Source organism: Anabrus simplex, chromosome 10 (assembly GCF_040414725.1).
Source record: "Anabrus simplex isolate iqAnaSimp1 chromosome 10, ASM4041472v1, whole genome shotgun sequence".
Lineage (NCBI taxonomy): Eukaryota > Metazoa > Arthropoda > Insecta > Orthoptera > Tettigoniidae > Anabrus > Anabrus simplex.
The window spans coordinates 44,567,567-44,581,801 of record NC_090274.1 but is presented as its reverse complement, the minus strand read 5'-3'; the positions used below and the strand labels follow the sequence as shown (position 1 = coordinate 44,581,801).

The window sequence follows — 14,235 nt, the reverse complement described above, 5'->3', positions numbered from 1 at the left end:
TTAATAAATGGTCTGTCTAAAAAAGCAACATAGGACATGCCGCCCCCCCATGGCACTACAGCCCTTAAAGGGCCTTGGCCTACCAAGCGACCGCTGCACAGCCCGAAGGCCTGCAGATTGTGAGGTGTCGTGTGGTCAGTGCGACAAATCTTTTCAGCCGTTATTCTTGGCTTTCGAGACTGGAGCCGCTATCTCACCGTCAGATAGCTCCTCAATTCTAATCACGTAGGCTGAATGGACCTCGAACCAGCCCTCAGGTTGAGACAGTATTAAATAATGTGAGCCTCCCCTTTATAAACATTTTGAACTGGCCTTTGCGCCCTAGAATATCTGTGCCAAGTGACTACTCGACTAACAGTTTAAGATAACGTAGGCCGCGCGCCGTTTCTCCTAGCTCTGTTCGGTTGAGCATAACTGCGCATGCGCTGGCATACTACCAGGCAAAACTTGTCCCCTGCTCGCTCGCCGACGCGAGACTGAGTTCGCTTCAGTCAGCCATGTCGAGCTGGTGTGTATTTGTGTCCGGCGTCATGAAGTGGTTGAGTACCAGGAAACCACCGTAATCTCTACGTTAACGGGGATTTTCCCCGTGTGAACCAGTTGGAGACCTCCTGCCTTTTCTTATGATAATGTTTTTGGATTTATTTTTCGTCTGGATACTTCCCAACGAGGTCTGGATGCCGGTCGTGTGACTGTATTTCTTCGTCAACAATGGCCAGGTTCAAATTCCTTTCTTTTCTTCATCACCAAAGGTATGTACCAGCGTTTGAATCATTTTAAACGTCGTCCTGAAGAGGATTTTGATATTTTCGAAGATTTCTGGAAAAATAATAATAATAATAATAATAAATATTTGGACTTCGTCGTTAAATTAATACCTATTTGTGTGTGTGGTATTGAAAATCTGAAAAACAGTTTCGGCAACTAATCACAGTAAGGTGGAAGTTTCACCGTGAACTAAATTGGAATTATTAATTTAAAATTTAAATAATTATCTTTGGCACTTTAAATTGTAACCTTCTTTGTAAACCAAGGTACAGTCTCCAAGGTACCGAGCCTTCCTTCTTCTGCTTTCTGTTTGCTTTCCTGTGTTTGTTTTCTAATTCGTTTGGTATGTTTTCTTCTCCCCTCCCCCTTCTGGGGTTTTGGGTGAATTAAAATTTTTCTCTAGCCGGTTTTCCTCCGTGTTTTTGGAGGCGTTGCTTTTGTTTTGGTGTTACCTTGGCAACGTTTTGGTGTGTGTATTGTTGTCGGGTTAAGTGTTGTCTGGCGTGTTGACCCTGTGTGGATCTTGAATTATATATTTCGGGGTTGAGTGCATCGTTTTCTGTTTAAATTAATTTATTTATTTTCTCCTCCTTTAATGTTTGTGTTACCATTTCCTTGCCCCGCGTGAGGAGGTATTTTTACGTAATATTCTGCTTGTCTTGGAAACTGTCCTTGGTGGAAACTAAACTTTTTCAAATTTGGTAATTACGAGAAGCGGCTTCGTTGAAGATCCATTTTATTGAATAATTGTTAACTGAGTTTTTTTTATTATTAACTAACTATCCGTGATCGATCACATTTAATTTCAAGGTAGTTTTAATGTAAGAAAGTCTATTGGTTTTCCGTTGTTTTCTGATCACATTTTATTAGGTACGGAGGTCATCCTTTCTTTCTTGTTGTTTTCATTAAATTTTCAAATTATCATCTGTTGAAGAGTATTTATTTTCAATTAATTGTCAATTAGTAATGAATTAATTTTCTTTTAAACCCTACCTGGGTATATTCTAATTTATTTTATTTATTGTTAATTTCCCTTTCCATTTTTCAACCTTACGTTTATTTCATTTACATTTTGGCCTTACGTTTTAAAATAAACTTAGGTTTTATCAACTTAATGACTTGGTTTGTTACTTACTATTCGCCCTTCCATTAAATTTTTTTAACTTCATGTGAATGCTGGTTTTCATTCGCCACGTTCGGTGGAGCACTGCCACCGTTTTTCTTGTGCATTAACTTCCTCGGCCTTAAGTTGTCTTCCTCCGCTGTTTCCGGTAAGTTTTTCTATGGTTTCTTGTTTTTATTGTGATTGTACTTTGTTGTCCTTCTTCTTGTGCCCTTCATTCTCCCGCGTGTTCGCTATTACTCCCGTTCTGGGGCGGACACGCTAGCAACCTTCTCACCAGGGTCTCTATCTCTCTCTCTCTCTCTCTCTCTCTCTCTCTCTTCTACTCTCACCCTGGTGAGTAAGGTTATTCACCTCATCATCCCTAGGTGGTACCGGGGTCCTAGAGGGTGGTGACCGGTGAGAGTGACTGTGGGATGGCGGGCGAGTCAATCTGGTCCTTCTGTGCCTCGTGTTGGTGACTCTAATTTAGTACTTCTTGTATGTTACTGTTTCTAGGTGTGGATCCTTGTAGTTAGAAATTGTCTTTCCTTAATTGTCTTGTGATGGTGGTATTAATACCTTGCAATAGATATCCTCGTTATATAGCCTTATGCTTATGTGGTGCGCTACCGAAGTTCCATTGGGGAAATCTGATGACATCTAACGTAAATTGTGCTTCGTTGTCCCTCTGTTTTCTCTAGGCTTTTAGTATGTAATTTCAAAGATTTGTTTCTTATGTGGCTCCGCATCGGATTCCTTCCGCTGAACCCTTCGATCATCTTGTGACTTAATCATTGCTGAGCTATGGTGTGCTTGAGATGGAATGTAAGGGAGTGTGTCTGGTGCCTGAGTGTTTACCATTTTGTCATCCTTTCATTGTGTGCGTGTGTCTGAAGTTATGTGGTGCTTAGTCATGATTGGGTTGCTATTTGTGCCATTTTAGTATTGTACGATTTCCGATTGTGGTGTGTTTCGATCTATCGGTGTCGGAAAAGTTCCCTGCTTGCCTTCTGCATGGACTGCGTGTCTTAAAGGTGTTTCTGTTCCGGATACTGATGTTTGTATTCATCCATGATTGAGAGATCTGACTCTCCTCCTTTTGGGCACCCTTCGCGGCTGTTCTAAAAGTGGTTTTCTATGCGTGAACCCTCTATATTATTTTTCCTGTAATGGGTTTTTGGGCTGAATTTATCTTCCTAACCTTTGATTTTGGGGGTCGTTTCGGGGGTTATGTAGAAAATCTGTCTGCGATTTTTTTTCTGTGGGCGTTCGGTTGGCGCACTCCTGCCTGCATTATGGTGGTATCTCCTGTGTTGTAACTTGGTAATGTTGTTGTGAGTTGTTTGGATCCTTTTGAATGTGGACCGTTAGTAACGTAGTGTAATTTTCCTTATCTACCGGTTAGCGTGTGGAGTTTCGGTGGTACTGTCGGACTTCCTTCCTGAGGATATTTCTCCTTTGGCGTTTCTGTGGGATGGACTAGTCCTTAATCGGTACCTGGTTTGCTGTTGTAATTTCTGCTTTGTATTGTGCTGTTGGGTTGTAGTCTGTGAGCACGCGTTGAGGATAGCTATCCTTTATCTATGAATTACCCGTGCTGCTACCTTGTCATTATTTAGGTAATCGTGTTTTGGATTACGTTGTTTGGCTGTCAAGACACCTTGGTTGGGATGTGATTTGTCCTTTAATTTACCTCTGTGTCGCGGTAGATTTGGCTGTTGGTTTGGTATCCACTACTCCGAGGAAGTACACCTTCGGGTGGGCAATTCTTAGTTATCTGTTGGCTCTGGGATTTTCGACTTGTTCTTCCTCACGCAGAATTAGGTTTGTGGTTACTATTCTGTACCACGTTGCCCCGCGCATTTATTTTTGGTAGTTGTACCTTGATGTGGCCGTTATGGATGACTGACTGATCGCGATTTTTCCATCTGGTAACCTATAGGAGTCTCCTGATTGCCCATCGAGGCTACTGTTGCCTGTCTTACCTATCTGTAACTCGTGTAGGTTCTGCGTCCCTTCTCTCTGATGGTTTTCCGTTGGTTTGTTCAAAATTAGGTTTCTTTGCTTGAGTCCTTACCTGTGTTTGTTGGTGAACTAGGATAAGTTGCCGATCCCAGTGTGGTTTGTATTTTGGCTCAACCCCTCGTTCTTGACCCTTGGACCGATTGACGAGTTCGCCACTCTGTGGTTGTGTGTGTGTCACTCCAATATCTAAAAGTGTAATTTGATAGGTCATTCATGTGTCCTCTTAGTTTAACGCCCGCTATTCTAAACCATATGTTCCAAGGACGTCTATTCTTTGGAGTGGTCCTGTACCTTTACTTATATATTTGTCTTGTGGATGATTTGTGCTTGAGTAATATTTTTCCTTTCACTTCCGTTATGTTCATCATCCTTCGGGATATCTGTCTTTGTCCTAGTTGGTATTATGTGCTGGATTGTACCCTATGTTTCTATGTGTTCTTGTTAATTGTTTCTCCACGTGTCATGGCTAAGTGTCCTTCGTGGCAGAGTAACATGGTATATTTTATGTAGTTTCCCTTTGATTTCTTAAGTGTCGTTGAATGGACCCTCCTTTCCTTCGGTACTATATTTGACCAAGTGGAAAGCTCTGGGCTTCAGCTAGTTTGTTGGTAACTAGCCTATGTAAAGTTAATTGGCGGATCTGTGGATCCTGTAACTGAATACTCACCTACTTTAATTTCCTGATTTGTTTTTTGTTCCTCCCTCTTCTTGTGGTTTTGCCCCCATTCGGGTTTTCCGGTGCGTTTCATTTCCCCTGTTGTCTCCCTTTGCAACACAAGATCATGCATTTCCTTAATATCAAAGGAGACTTGTAAAGGTATTCATGCATTTCCTTAATATCAAAGGAGACTTGTAAAGGTATTCATGCATTAAAAATTAATTTACCACCGTGCTTGAGAAAATAACCTGGATGCGTGGACTTATAATCATGTGGTTTTGTTTAATTTTGGTCAGTATATCTGTGATTAGTGTGAGAGTTGCCAAACCTCAAGGTGAACTGCGTCATGTGTCATAAACTATATCATTGTGTGATGCATTGAAACAATGTGAATTGGGTGAAACTGAATATTTGGCGAACTCTGGTCATTGTGCTCTCTATTTGATGACAAACATTACTCTGGTGATTTTCCGAGTGCTCGGTAACGTTTCTGGACACTGATGTTGATTGCACCCCGCCAATTATTTCTAAAAACTATGTGATGTGGAACTGTGTCTTGGACTATTAACCTGGTCATGTGAACTCCTAACTAAAATGAGTTAATCTTGGTGGCCGTTTTCTGTTGGACTACTTCGCCCAAATTTAGTATATGTGTGACCACCACATCATTGATGGCATATGCATGAGATTTTGTCGTCGTTTCGGGGCGGGAGGGCTGAGACAGTATTAAATAATGTGAGCCTCCCCTTTATAAACATTTTGAACTGGCCTTTGCGCCCTAGAATATCTGTGCCAAGTGACTACTCGACTAACAGTTTAAGATAACGTAGGCCGCGCGCCGTTTCTCCTAGCTCTGTTCGGTTGAGCATAACTGCGCATGCGCTGGCATACTACCAGGCAAAACTTGTCCCCTGCTCGCTCGCCGACGCGAGACTGAGTTCGCTTCAGTCAGCCATGTCGAGCTGGTGTGTATTTGTGTCCGGCGTCATGAAGTGGTTGAGTACCAGGAAACCACCGTAATCTCTACGTTAACGGGGATTTTCCCCGTGTGAACCAGTTGGAGACCTCCTGCCTTTTCTTATGATAATGTTTTTGGATTTATTTTTCGTCTGGATACTTCCCAACGAGGTCTGGATGCCGGTCGTGTGACTGTATTTCTTCGTCAACAATGGCCAGGTTCAAATTCCTTTCTTTTCTTCATCACCAAAGGTATGTACCAGCGTTTGAATCATTTTAAACGTCGTCCTGAAGAGGATTTTGATATTTTCGAAGATTTCTGGAAAAATAATAATAATAATAATAATAAATATTTGGACTTCGTCATTAAATTAATACCTATTTGTGTGTGTGGTATTGAAAATCTGAAAAACAGTTTCGGCAACTAATCACAGTAAGGTGGAAGTTTCACCGTGAACTAAATTGGAATTATTAATTTAAAATTTAAATAATTATTTTTGGCACTTTAAATTGTAACCTTCTTTGTAAACCAAGGTACTGTCTCCAAGGTACCGAGCCTTCCTTCTTCTGCTTTCTGTTTGCTTTCCTGTGTTTGTTTTCTAATTCGTTTGGTATGTTTTCTTCTCCCCTCCCCCTTCTGGGGTTTTGGGTGAATTAAAATTTTTCTCTAGCCGGTTTTCCTCCGTGTTTTTGGAGGCGTTGCTTTTGTTTTGGTGTTACCTTGGCAACGTTTTGGTGTGTGTATTGTTGTCGGGTTAAGTGTTGTCTGGCGTGTTGACCCTGTGTGGATCTTGAATTATATATTTCGGGGTTGAGTGCATCGTTTTCTGTTTAAATTAATTTATTTATTTTCTCCTCCTTTAATGTTTGTGTTACCATTTCCTTGCCCCGCGTGAGGAGGTATTTTTACGTAATATTCTGCTTGTCTTGGAAACTGTCCTTGGTGGAAACTAAACTTTTTCAAATTTGGTAATTACGAGAAGCGGCTTCGTTGAAGATCCATTTTATTGAATAATTGTTAACTGAGTTTTTTTTATTATTAACTAACTATCCGTGATCGATCACATTTAATTTCAAGGTAGTTTTAATGTAAGAAAGTCTATTGGTTTTCCGTTGTTTTCTGATCACATTTTATTAGGTACGGAGGTCATCCTTTCTTTCTTGTTGTTTTCATTAAATTTTCAAATTATCATCTGTTGAAGAGTATTTATTTTCAATTAATTGTCAATTAGTAATGAATTAATTTTCTTTTAAACCCTACCTGGGTATATTCTAATTTATTTTATTTATTGTTAATTTCCCTTTCCATTTTTCAACCTTACGTTTATTTCATTTACATTTTGGCCTTACGTTTTAAAATAAACTTAGGTTTTATCAACTTAATGACTTGGTTTGTTACTTACTATTCGCCCTTCCATTAAATTTTTTTAACTTCATGTGAATGCTGGTTTTCATTCGCCACGTTCGGTGGAGCACTGCCACCGTTTTTCTTGTGCATTAACTTCCTCGGCCTTAAGTTGTCTTCCTCCGCTGTTTCCGGTAAGTTTTTCTATGGTTTCTTGTTTTTATTGTGATTGTACTTTGTTGTCCTTCTTCTTGTGCCCTTCATTCTCCCGCGTGTTCGCTATTACTCCCGTTCTGGGGCGGACACGCTAGCAACCTTCTCACCAGGGTCTCTATCTCTCTCTCTCTCTCTCTCTCTCTCTCTCTTCCTCTCTCTTCTACTCTCACCCTGGTGACTAAGGTTATTCACCTCATCATCCCTAGGTGGTACCGGGGTCCTAGAGGGTGGTGACCGGTGAGAAGGTCCAGGTAAAAATCCCTGACCTGGCCGGGAATCGAACCCGGGGCCTCCGGGTAAGAGGCAGGCTCGCTACCCCTACACCACGGGGCCGGCTACATAGGACATACTGTACACTGTATCACTGTTTTTGTATGTCTTTCATCCTTGTACTATTTTAAGCTGAAGATGACCTCTAGGCTAGGTTGAAACATGTCCTACTATGTAAGTTTTTTGACAGACCATTTATTAAATGATAAAAATGTATTTAATAGTAGGACTTAATACAGTTAAATTCTTTTTAGAATTTTGTCTTAGATATTTTGATGGTTTCCCATTTTCACACCAGGCAATTGCTGAGGCTGTACCTTAATTAAGGCTATGGTCACTACCTTCACAGTTATACCGCTTTCCCATCCCTCTGTTGCTAAAATTCGTTGATGTGTTAGAGCGATGTTGAACAAGTAACGAAAAGAGAGTGAAGGGTATCAGGTGAAGGAAGGGAAGAGCCTTGCAAACCTAATATTGTGTGAGTAGAAGAGAACAAGCTGCGATCAGATAGATACGGAATACATTGTAACCAGAATAGAAGGAATACTGATGTGAGCAATGTCACAAGAATCCAATATCAACAACTTTGTATGAGGAAGAATTATCGGCCTGAGTTGGTAATATTTTTAGGTGGTCTGATATGCCAGCCTCATGTTGGTAGATTTATAGGTATGTAAAAGAACTACTGCAAGACAAAATTCAAACATCTCAGTGTCTCCACAATATATGGCCTACTGTAGTAAAGAATAAATGATGATGATAAGAGTCTGCAAAAACTTTAAGCAGATAGTGGGACTTAAAACCAACAGAAAATATCATAAAATTTTCAAATTGAACTGCATTACTAGTTAACTTGCATAATTTGTTAAACATGCCTAAGACAAATCTAGTTACTAAGGGAAACATCAAGCAACTTACAGCTTTGTCAAGTTTATAGTTTTGATTGGTGACGAAAGTCACTGGACGTGTTGGGTCTAGGGTTTTGATGTATGCCACAAGTTCCCTGGAAGAAAAGTACATGTACATCATTAACACAAGATAATTGAAACATACTTATTACTTTCCCTTATGATACATACTGACTGCAACACAAAATTGAATCACTTAGAAATAGTTTAGAAAGTCTCCTTTATTGCACAAAATATATACAGTGGCTCTTCTTCTTTTCCCTGGATGAAGTGACTCTACAAGCAGTTCAATTCCTGCTTCCCAGCATGTATGAAGATGTGGGTTTGTGACCCAAACAGTTATTCACGAGTCATATCGTTATGAGCCAGTGCTGCAGTACTGAATTTGTGATTATGTATTTTCACTGCAGCATCAGATATGTGGTGACTTACTTGTGCAGTCTCTAATATTTACATTAAGAACACCCTTCTCCCATTCTTCCCATCCATTCAAACTATTTTTTTATTTACACTATTTAATACCAGTTATTTCCAGATTATGCTTAAGATCCCCTTGTGAGTGGGTGGGTAATAGAAAACATCCATGGTATCCCCTGACTGTTATAAGAGGAGATTAAAAGGAGAACCACCCCAGTATTTTAGCTTGGGAGCATGGGTTGGTGACCATGGGTCCTTCAGTTGAGTCTGACAATTTCCACTCTCTTGTACAAGGCTCCCCACTTTCCTATCTGATCTTCCTTGGTCTACTCTTGTTCTCTTCCAACTCCAATGGTATTAGGTTTACAAAGCCTAAAAAGTTGTGTATTTTCACTCCCTTCCCTTTCTTTTGTCGATAACATCATTATCCAAAGTGTCATACCTCTTCATTTTCCCCTTCTGATTGGTGTTAAGAAAGGATAGCTGCTCAGTTTTACTTCCTTTTAAAACAATAATCACCACTACTTATGCATAAGAAATCCCAAGTCCATATAATTCTCACATTTATACAGCAACATTGGCCTGCACACAGAACAGATTAAGGGTAATTTCATCTGCAAACAAATTTTACTTACAAAATACTATTGGTCACAGCTAAGAATTGACAGGTTAGCTTTGCTGTATCATGCTTTGATTCCCTCATAACAGTAACAATAATCATCAAGGTTCATTTTTTAAACAAGGTATTGCATTACTGTAGTGTGGCAGCACAAAGGCAAGATTCCTTTTTTTATATTTTGAAAATCTGTCTGAAATCACAGTTGACCTCAAGGATTAAAAAAAATATATATACAAAGGTTCCAGTATTTACAGAGAAGGCAGCATGCAACAAACAAAGGAGAAAAGGTCCTATAAACATTGGTCGCAAACCTAATATCTTCGGAGTTCTGGTCCGCTACAACTACCATCAATGATCACGATGTTCTAATCATTTTATTAAAGAAACTATTTAAAATAGTTTATGTTGGGTCCAACCTCCGTGGCTCAGGTGGCAGCGCACCTCTCACCGCTGGGTTCTGTGGTTTAAATCCCGGTCACTCCATGTGAGATTTGTGCTGGACAAAGTGGAGGCGGGACAGGTTTCTCTCCGGGTTCTCCAGTTTTCCCTGTTATATTTCATTCCAGCAACATTCTCCAACAGCATTTCATTTCATCTGTCATTCATTAATCATTGCCCCAGAGGAGTGCGACAGGCTTCAGCAGCCGGCACAATTCCTATCCTCACCGCTAGATGGGGGCTTCATTCATTCCCTTTCTGACCCGGTCGAATGACTGGAAACAGGCTGTGGATTTTCATTCATGTTGGGTCCACCTAGTCAGTATGCTTTTAATGATTGAAAATGATTTATTCATTCATACATGTTTCAGGAACAATATGCATTCCCTTCATAAGTGAAGTCAAATCAAGGAATAAAAACAATATAACACTATCTTTTGTTTAGCCCACAATTTAAAGAAGTATTATATCCTAATTCACCATATCAATGAATAAACAAGCATTAGTGAAATCTTCTGAAAATTATCATTACATGAAATTTTAATATTTTGATGATGTTGAGTGAGAATACCTAACTAAATTTAAGATCTTCAAGTTTTCTTCTTTTTTTTCTTTTTCTCCCGTCAATGATCAAATGCTAGTTTATACAATGGGTTCTCATCTGTACTTCTTATGTTATTTCCTGTTTTTAAGTATTCACTTGGTCTGAATAGATTATTTTTTATTTAAAGAATTAAAATGTTGCAAACTTTGTGCAAGGAAGACTGGGCAGTAAGGAAACGAGATGCTCAACTGAGTGATATGTACTTGTGTTTATCTTTTGAACACTTGTTCAAGGTTGACAATATGGGTTGATAATGAAATTCATTTCTTATAAAAATTGGTAAGTTCCGGATTGTCAGTCGAGAGATAGTGTGGAATAACATTAGTAAACAAATAAGCTTGAGTAGAGCTTTTAGGTCAGAAGTTGGAGTTCAAAAGTACAAACTGGGGTGAATATTCATTTATAGGATGAGAAGTAAGAAGCTGGAATAATTTATCAAGATAAATGTTCAATAAATTTCGAAGTTCTTTTAAAGCATTTAAAAGAATCTAGGTAAACATTTGTAGGGAATCTGCCACCTGGGTGCCAGCCCTAAATGCAGATCATTGATGACTGATTGATAAAACTCAAACTTCAGCAGAAAATGAGCCCTCACAAATGCTAGTGCTAGCTAGATCTTAACCATTATAAAAATGATTGTGGGACCCATATAAATCTTCAACTCCATGCCAAACTCACTGTGGACATTTTATGCAATGAATAACAAGAAATACTCTAATTGCCATTGTTGTAAGAAGCAGTTCCAGTTCTTCATTCTTTTTTCACTGGTAGTAATGGCTGGTCTGGCCGAAGAGGTAACCACGAACCTACTACGCTGGCGTAGCAGGGGGAGAGGTGATACTCCCAGGTGGCGGATAGGGGGATCTTAACCGGCTTACCGGTGGACTTGAGAGAAATAAAATACCTCTCGCTACCAAACACACCACCCCCTGTGGGTGGGGGATGCAGACAGAGACTACACCCACGGTATCCCCTGCCTGTCGTAAGAGGCAACTAAAAGGGGCAACCAAGGGATGATTGAATCAGAACCATGAAACCACTTATGATAAGTACCATCACTCGGAGAACACCATGAGTCGCCTTTACTTGCAAGTAGTACCACTATGTTAGGTACTCAATAGTTTTGTGATTAGTAGCAACAGAGAGTGGTTCACTGTGGGTTTCCAGTACCTGTAATTAGTACCATTATGTGAGAAACACCACGGGTTTGGGCGTTTCCTGTGGTTAGTAGCACAATATGAGCAACATCATGGGTCTGCGTTGCCTGTGATTAGTACCCACTATATGAGGAACACCATGGGAATACTGGCGCCCGTGATTAGTACGCTTAGGTGAGGAACACCATGGGTTTGCGTTGCCTATGAGGGGCGCTATTATGTGAGAAATACCATAGGTCTGCGTTACCTGTGCGACGTACAATACTTGTGAGTAGTACCATAATGTGCGGAACACCGTGAGTCTACGCTACTTTTGATTAGTACCGCAACATGAGAAATACCATGGTTCTACTTTACTAGCCATAAGTACCCCTATAAGGCTGTTGACCTGGATTTTGGACTCCTTTAGACAAGCAGCATCATTGATTCAGGATTGTGCTTTGGAAGCAGTCCCTTAGCCAATACTATTATGGATTCAAGATAGTTTCTGGGAAGGTGGGGCATTGCAGGTCTGATCCACAGATTGTTTTAAATTCATATTCATCCATTCATTCTTCATCATCATGTTTTGAATTCTGGTCAGTGGATGAATTTTGGAAATTTTAATTGTCATTACTTTTCGTCTCATCCCGTACCATTAGGGGCAGATGACCTAGAAGTTAGACCCTTTAAAGAACAAGCATCATCATCATCATTGTACCCACTTTAAAAGATACGTTTCATATTCTCAGGCAATGAAATAATTATCTAACACAGAGAAAGAACTCTATTTACAAATTAAATACATACTCATAATAAGGTCCCGATTTATTCTTGGCCGTGTGAGCCTCGTTGGAGACAGACCACATGATTGTACTGGGCCTGTTCTTGTCTCTTGCCACCATCTCCTTCATCACTGACTTGTGTCTGGTGAGCATCTCTGCAGAGAACAAGCTAGATAAACAGAAGAGTTACAAAGAAAACACATACTGTATTTGTATAGCAAATTCAAGTCAAAAATTCTGTATGTATGCTCCTTTTGTTTGTAGGGCAAATAGTTTATCCGTTACTTTGGTTTCCATCAGATAAAGCATGTGACAAAACATGGGAAATTAATTTTTCCAGGAAAACTGTTAACTCTTTGAAGACGAGCGCTGTATGTTGATGGTAATGTTTCATGGAGAACGAGCAACGTACGGTGTGGAGTTCTCGTGCTTATATATCCACTTCAGCGTAGTACAAATGTTAGCAGAGTGGTAGAACTCATTCTGCAGTGCTTGCAGTTCACTAAAAAAAATACCAGGTAACAACACATCGTTGGAACCTCATTCTATTATTATACTAAGTTGGTACTCTACCAAAGCAGCTTCATAGCCGCACGGTCTTGCGTGGCCAATGACTAGAGCCAATTCCCGCAATTAATGCTTTTTTTTTCATTTCTCAACGATTAGTATGTATGTTGTGTTTTATAAATGTATCATGGTATGTGTGAATGTGTTAACTTTTCAAGTTTTTAATATGCATTATGAAAATTAAAAAATTTGAAAGTAGGAAAAAAGTTTTTTTTAAAAATGTATGTATAAAAGTTAGTGGTTTTGTTCCAATTTTGAAAAACAAGGTATGCATGCGTAGCTCAAACTGACTGTAAGTAAGGTTATGAGTTAAAGTAAGGTTATGAGTTATTTGAAAACGTACTAAAATGCTCAGTCCACAGTGTAAGATCTAACTTCACCTGCTCAGTCTTCAATGTGTTAAGAGTTATGAAGAAAGTGCATATAAATAAATTCTAAGTAAGATCCATTTTTTAATAGGTGTACGCATAAACCGGCTTCGGTGGTGGGGTCATGTGAGGCGAATGGAGGAGGATAGGTTACCTAGGAGAATAATGGACTCTGTTATGGAGGGTAAGAGAAGTAGAGGGAGACCAAGGCAACGATGGTTAGACTCTGTTTCTAACGATTTAAAGATAAGAGGTATAGAACTAAATGAGGCCACAACACTAGTTGCAAATCGAGGATTGTGGCGACGTTTAGTAAATTCTCAGAGGCTTGCCGACTGAACGCTGAAAGGCATAACAGTCTATAATGATAATGTATGTATGTATGTATGTATGTATGTATTAACAAGGCTATGGTGCATGATACTAGAAGTTTAGATGACTAATTTCTCTATGGAAATAAATGTTTTGGTACAATTTCCACTTGCACATGGAGTATATTTGTAGACATTTCATGATATCACACACTAATTTACACTATATGCGAAGAGTTCCTTCCTAGACTTACTGTACAGCTTTGTGTGGAAATCCTTAAAATTTGATGCCATGCAAAGTCTTTTCTTACACTTTTCTTAGCAGCAGAGGAATTTCTCCTTGCAGCCAGGAAAGCATGACTCCAGAGAAAAGGTACTGTGTTACCACCTGAGTAAAAAAATAAATCACTGCAAACAAACAGAAAATGATCTCTATCAATGGTACAAGTCCGATAAACACACAAATTTCCACCCTCATCACTTTCTAACGCATTACCTTGACTTTAGAACAGAACCTTGATTATTTCCGTATGCACATCTGTTTGTATTGGCCACAATTAGGTAAATATCCCTGTTGCTAAGAGATAATGGAAAGTTATCTAACACATTGTCAAAGCCTGCCGTTGCCCTGCTTGACCTGCTGGCCTGAATTCTATGCACAAAAAATCTTTTACAGGTGAAGCAGGGTGACAGCAGGCTTTGACAATGTGTTAGATAGCTCTTTTCATATAAGCTGAA

General features: G+C 39.5%; 1 protein-coding gene across 6 annotated transcripts in view; it reads right to left on the bottom strand.

Annotated features, from left to right (window-relative positions):
- Nucleotides 1-14,235, bottom strand: part of LOC136882423 (beta-glucuronidase) — a 156,174-nt gene that overhangs the window by 72,426 nt on the left and 69,513 nt on the right. For all 6 annotated transcript variants that reach the window (XM_067155065.2, XM_067155067.2, XM_068229530.1 and 3 more), the window contains exons 9-10: nucleotides 12,277-12,420; nucleotides 8,263-8,347 (exon numbers count right to left, since the gene is read on the bottom strand). In XM_067155065.2, the coding sequence (XP_067011166.2) occupies nucleotides 8,263-8,347; nucleotides 12,277-12,420 (229 nt within the window). The remainder of the gene's footprint in view (nucleotides 1-8,262; nucleotides 8,348-12,276; nucleotides 12,421-14,235) is intronic.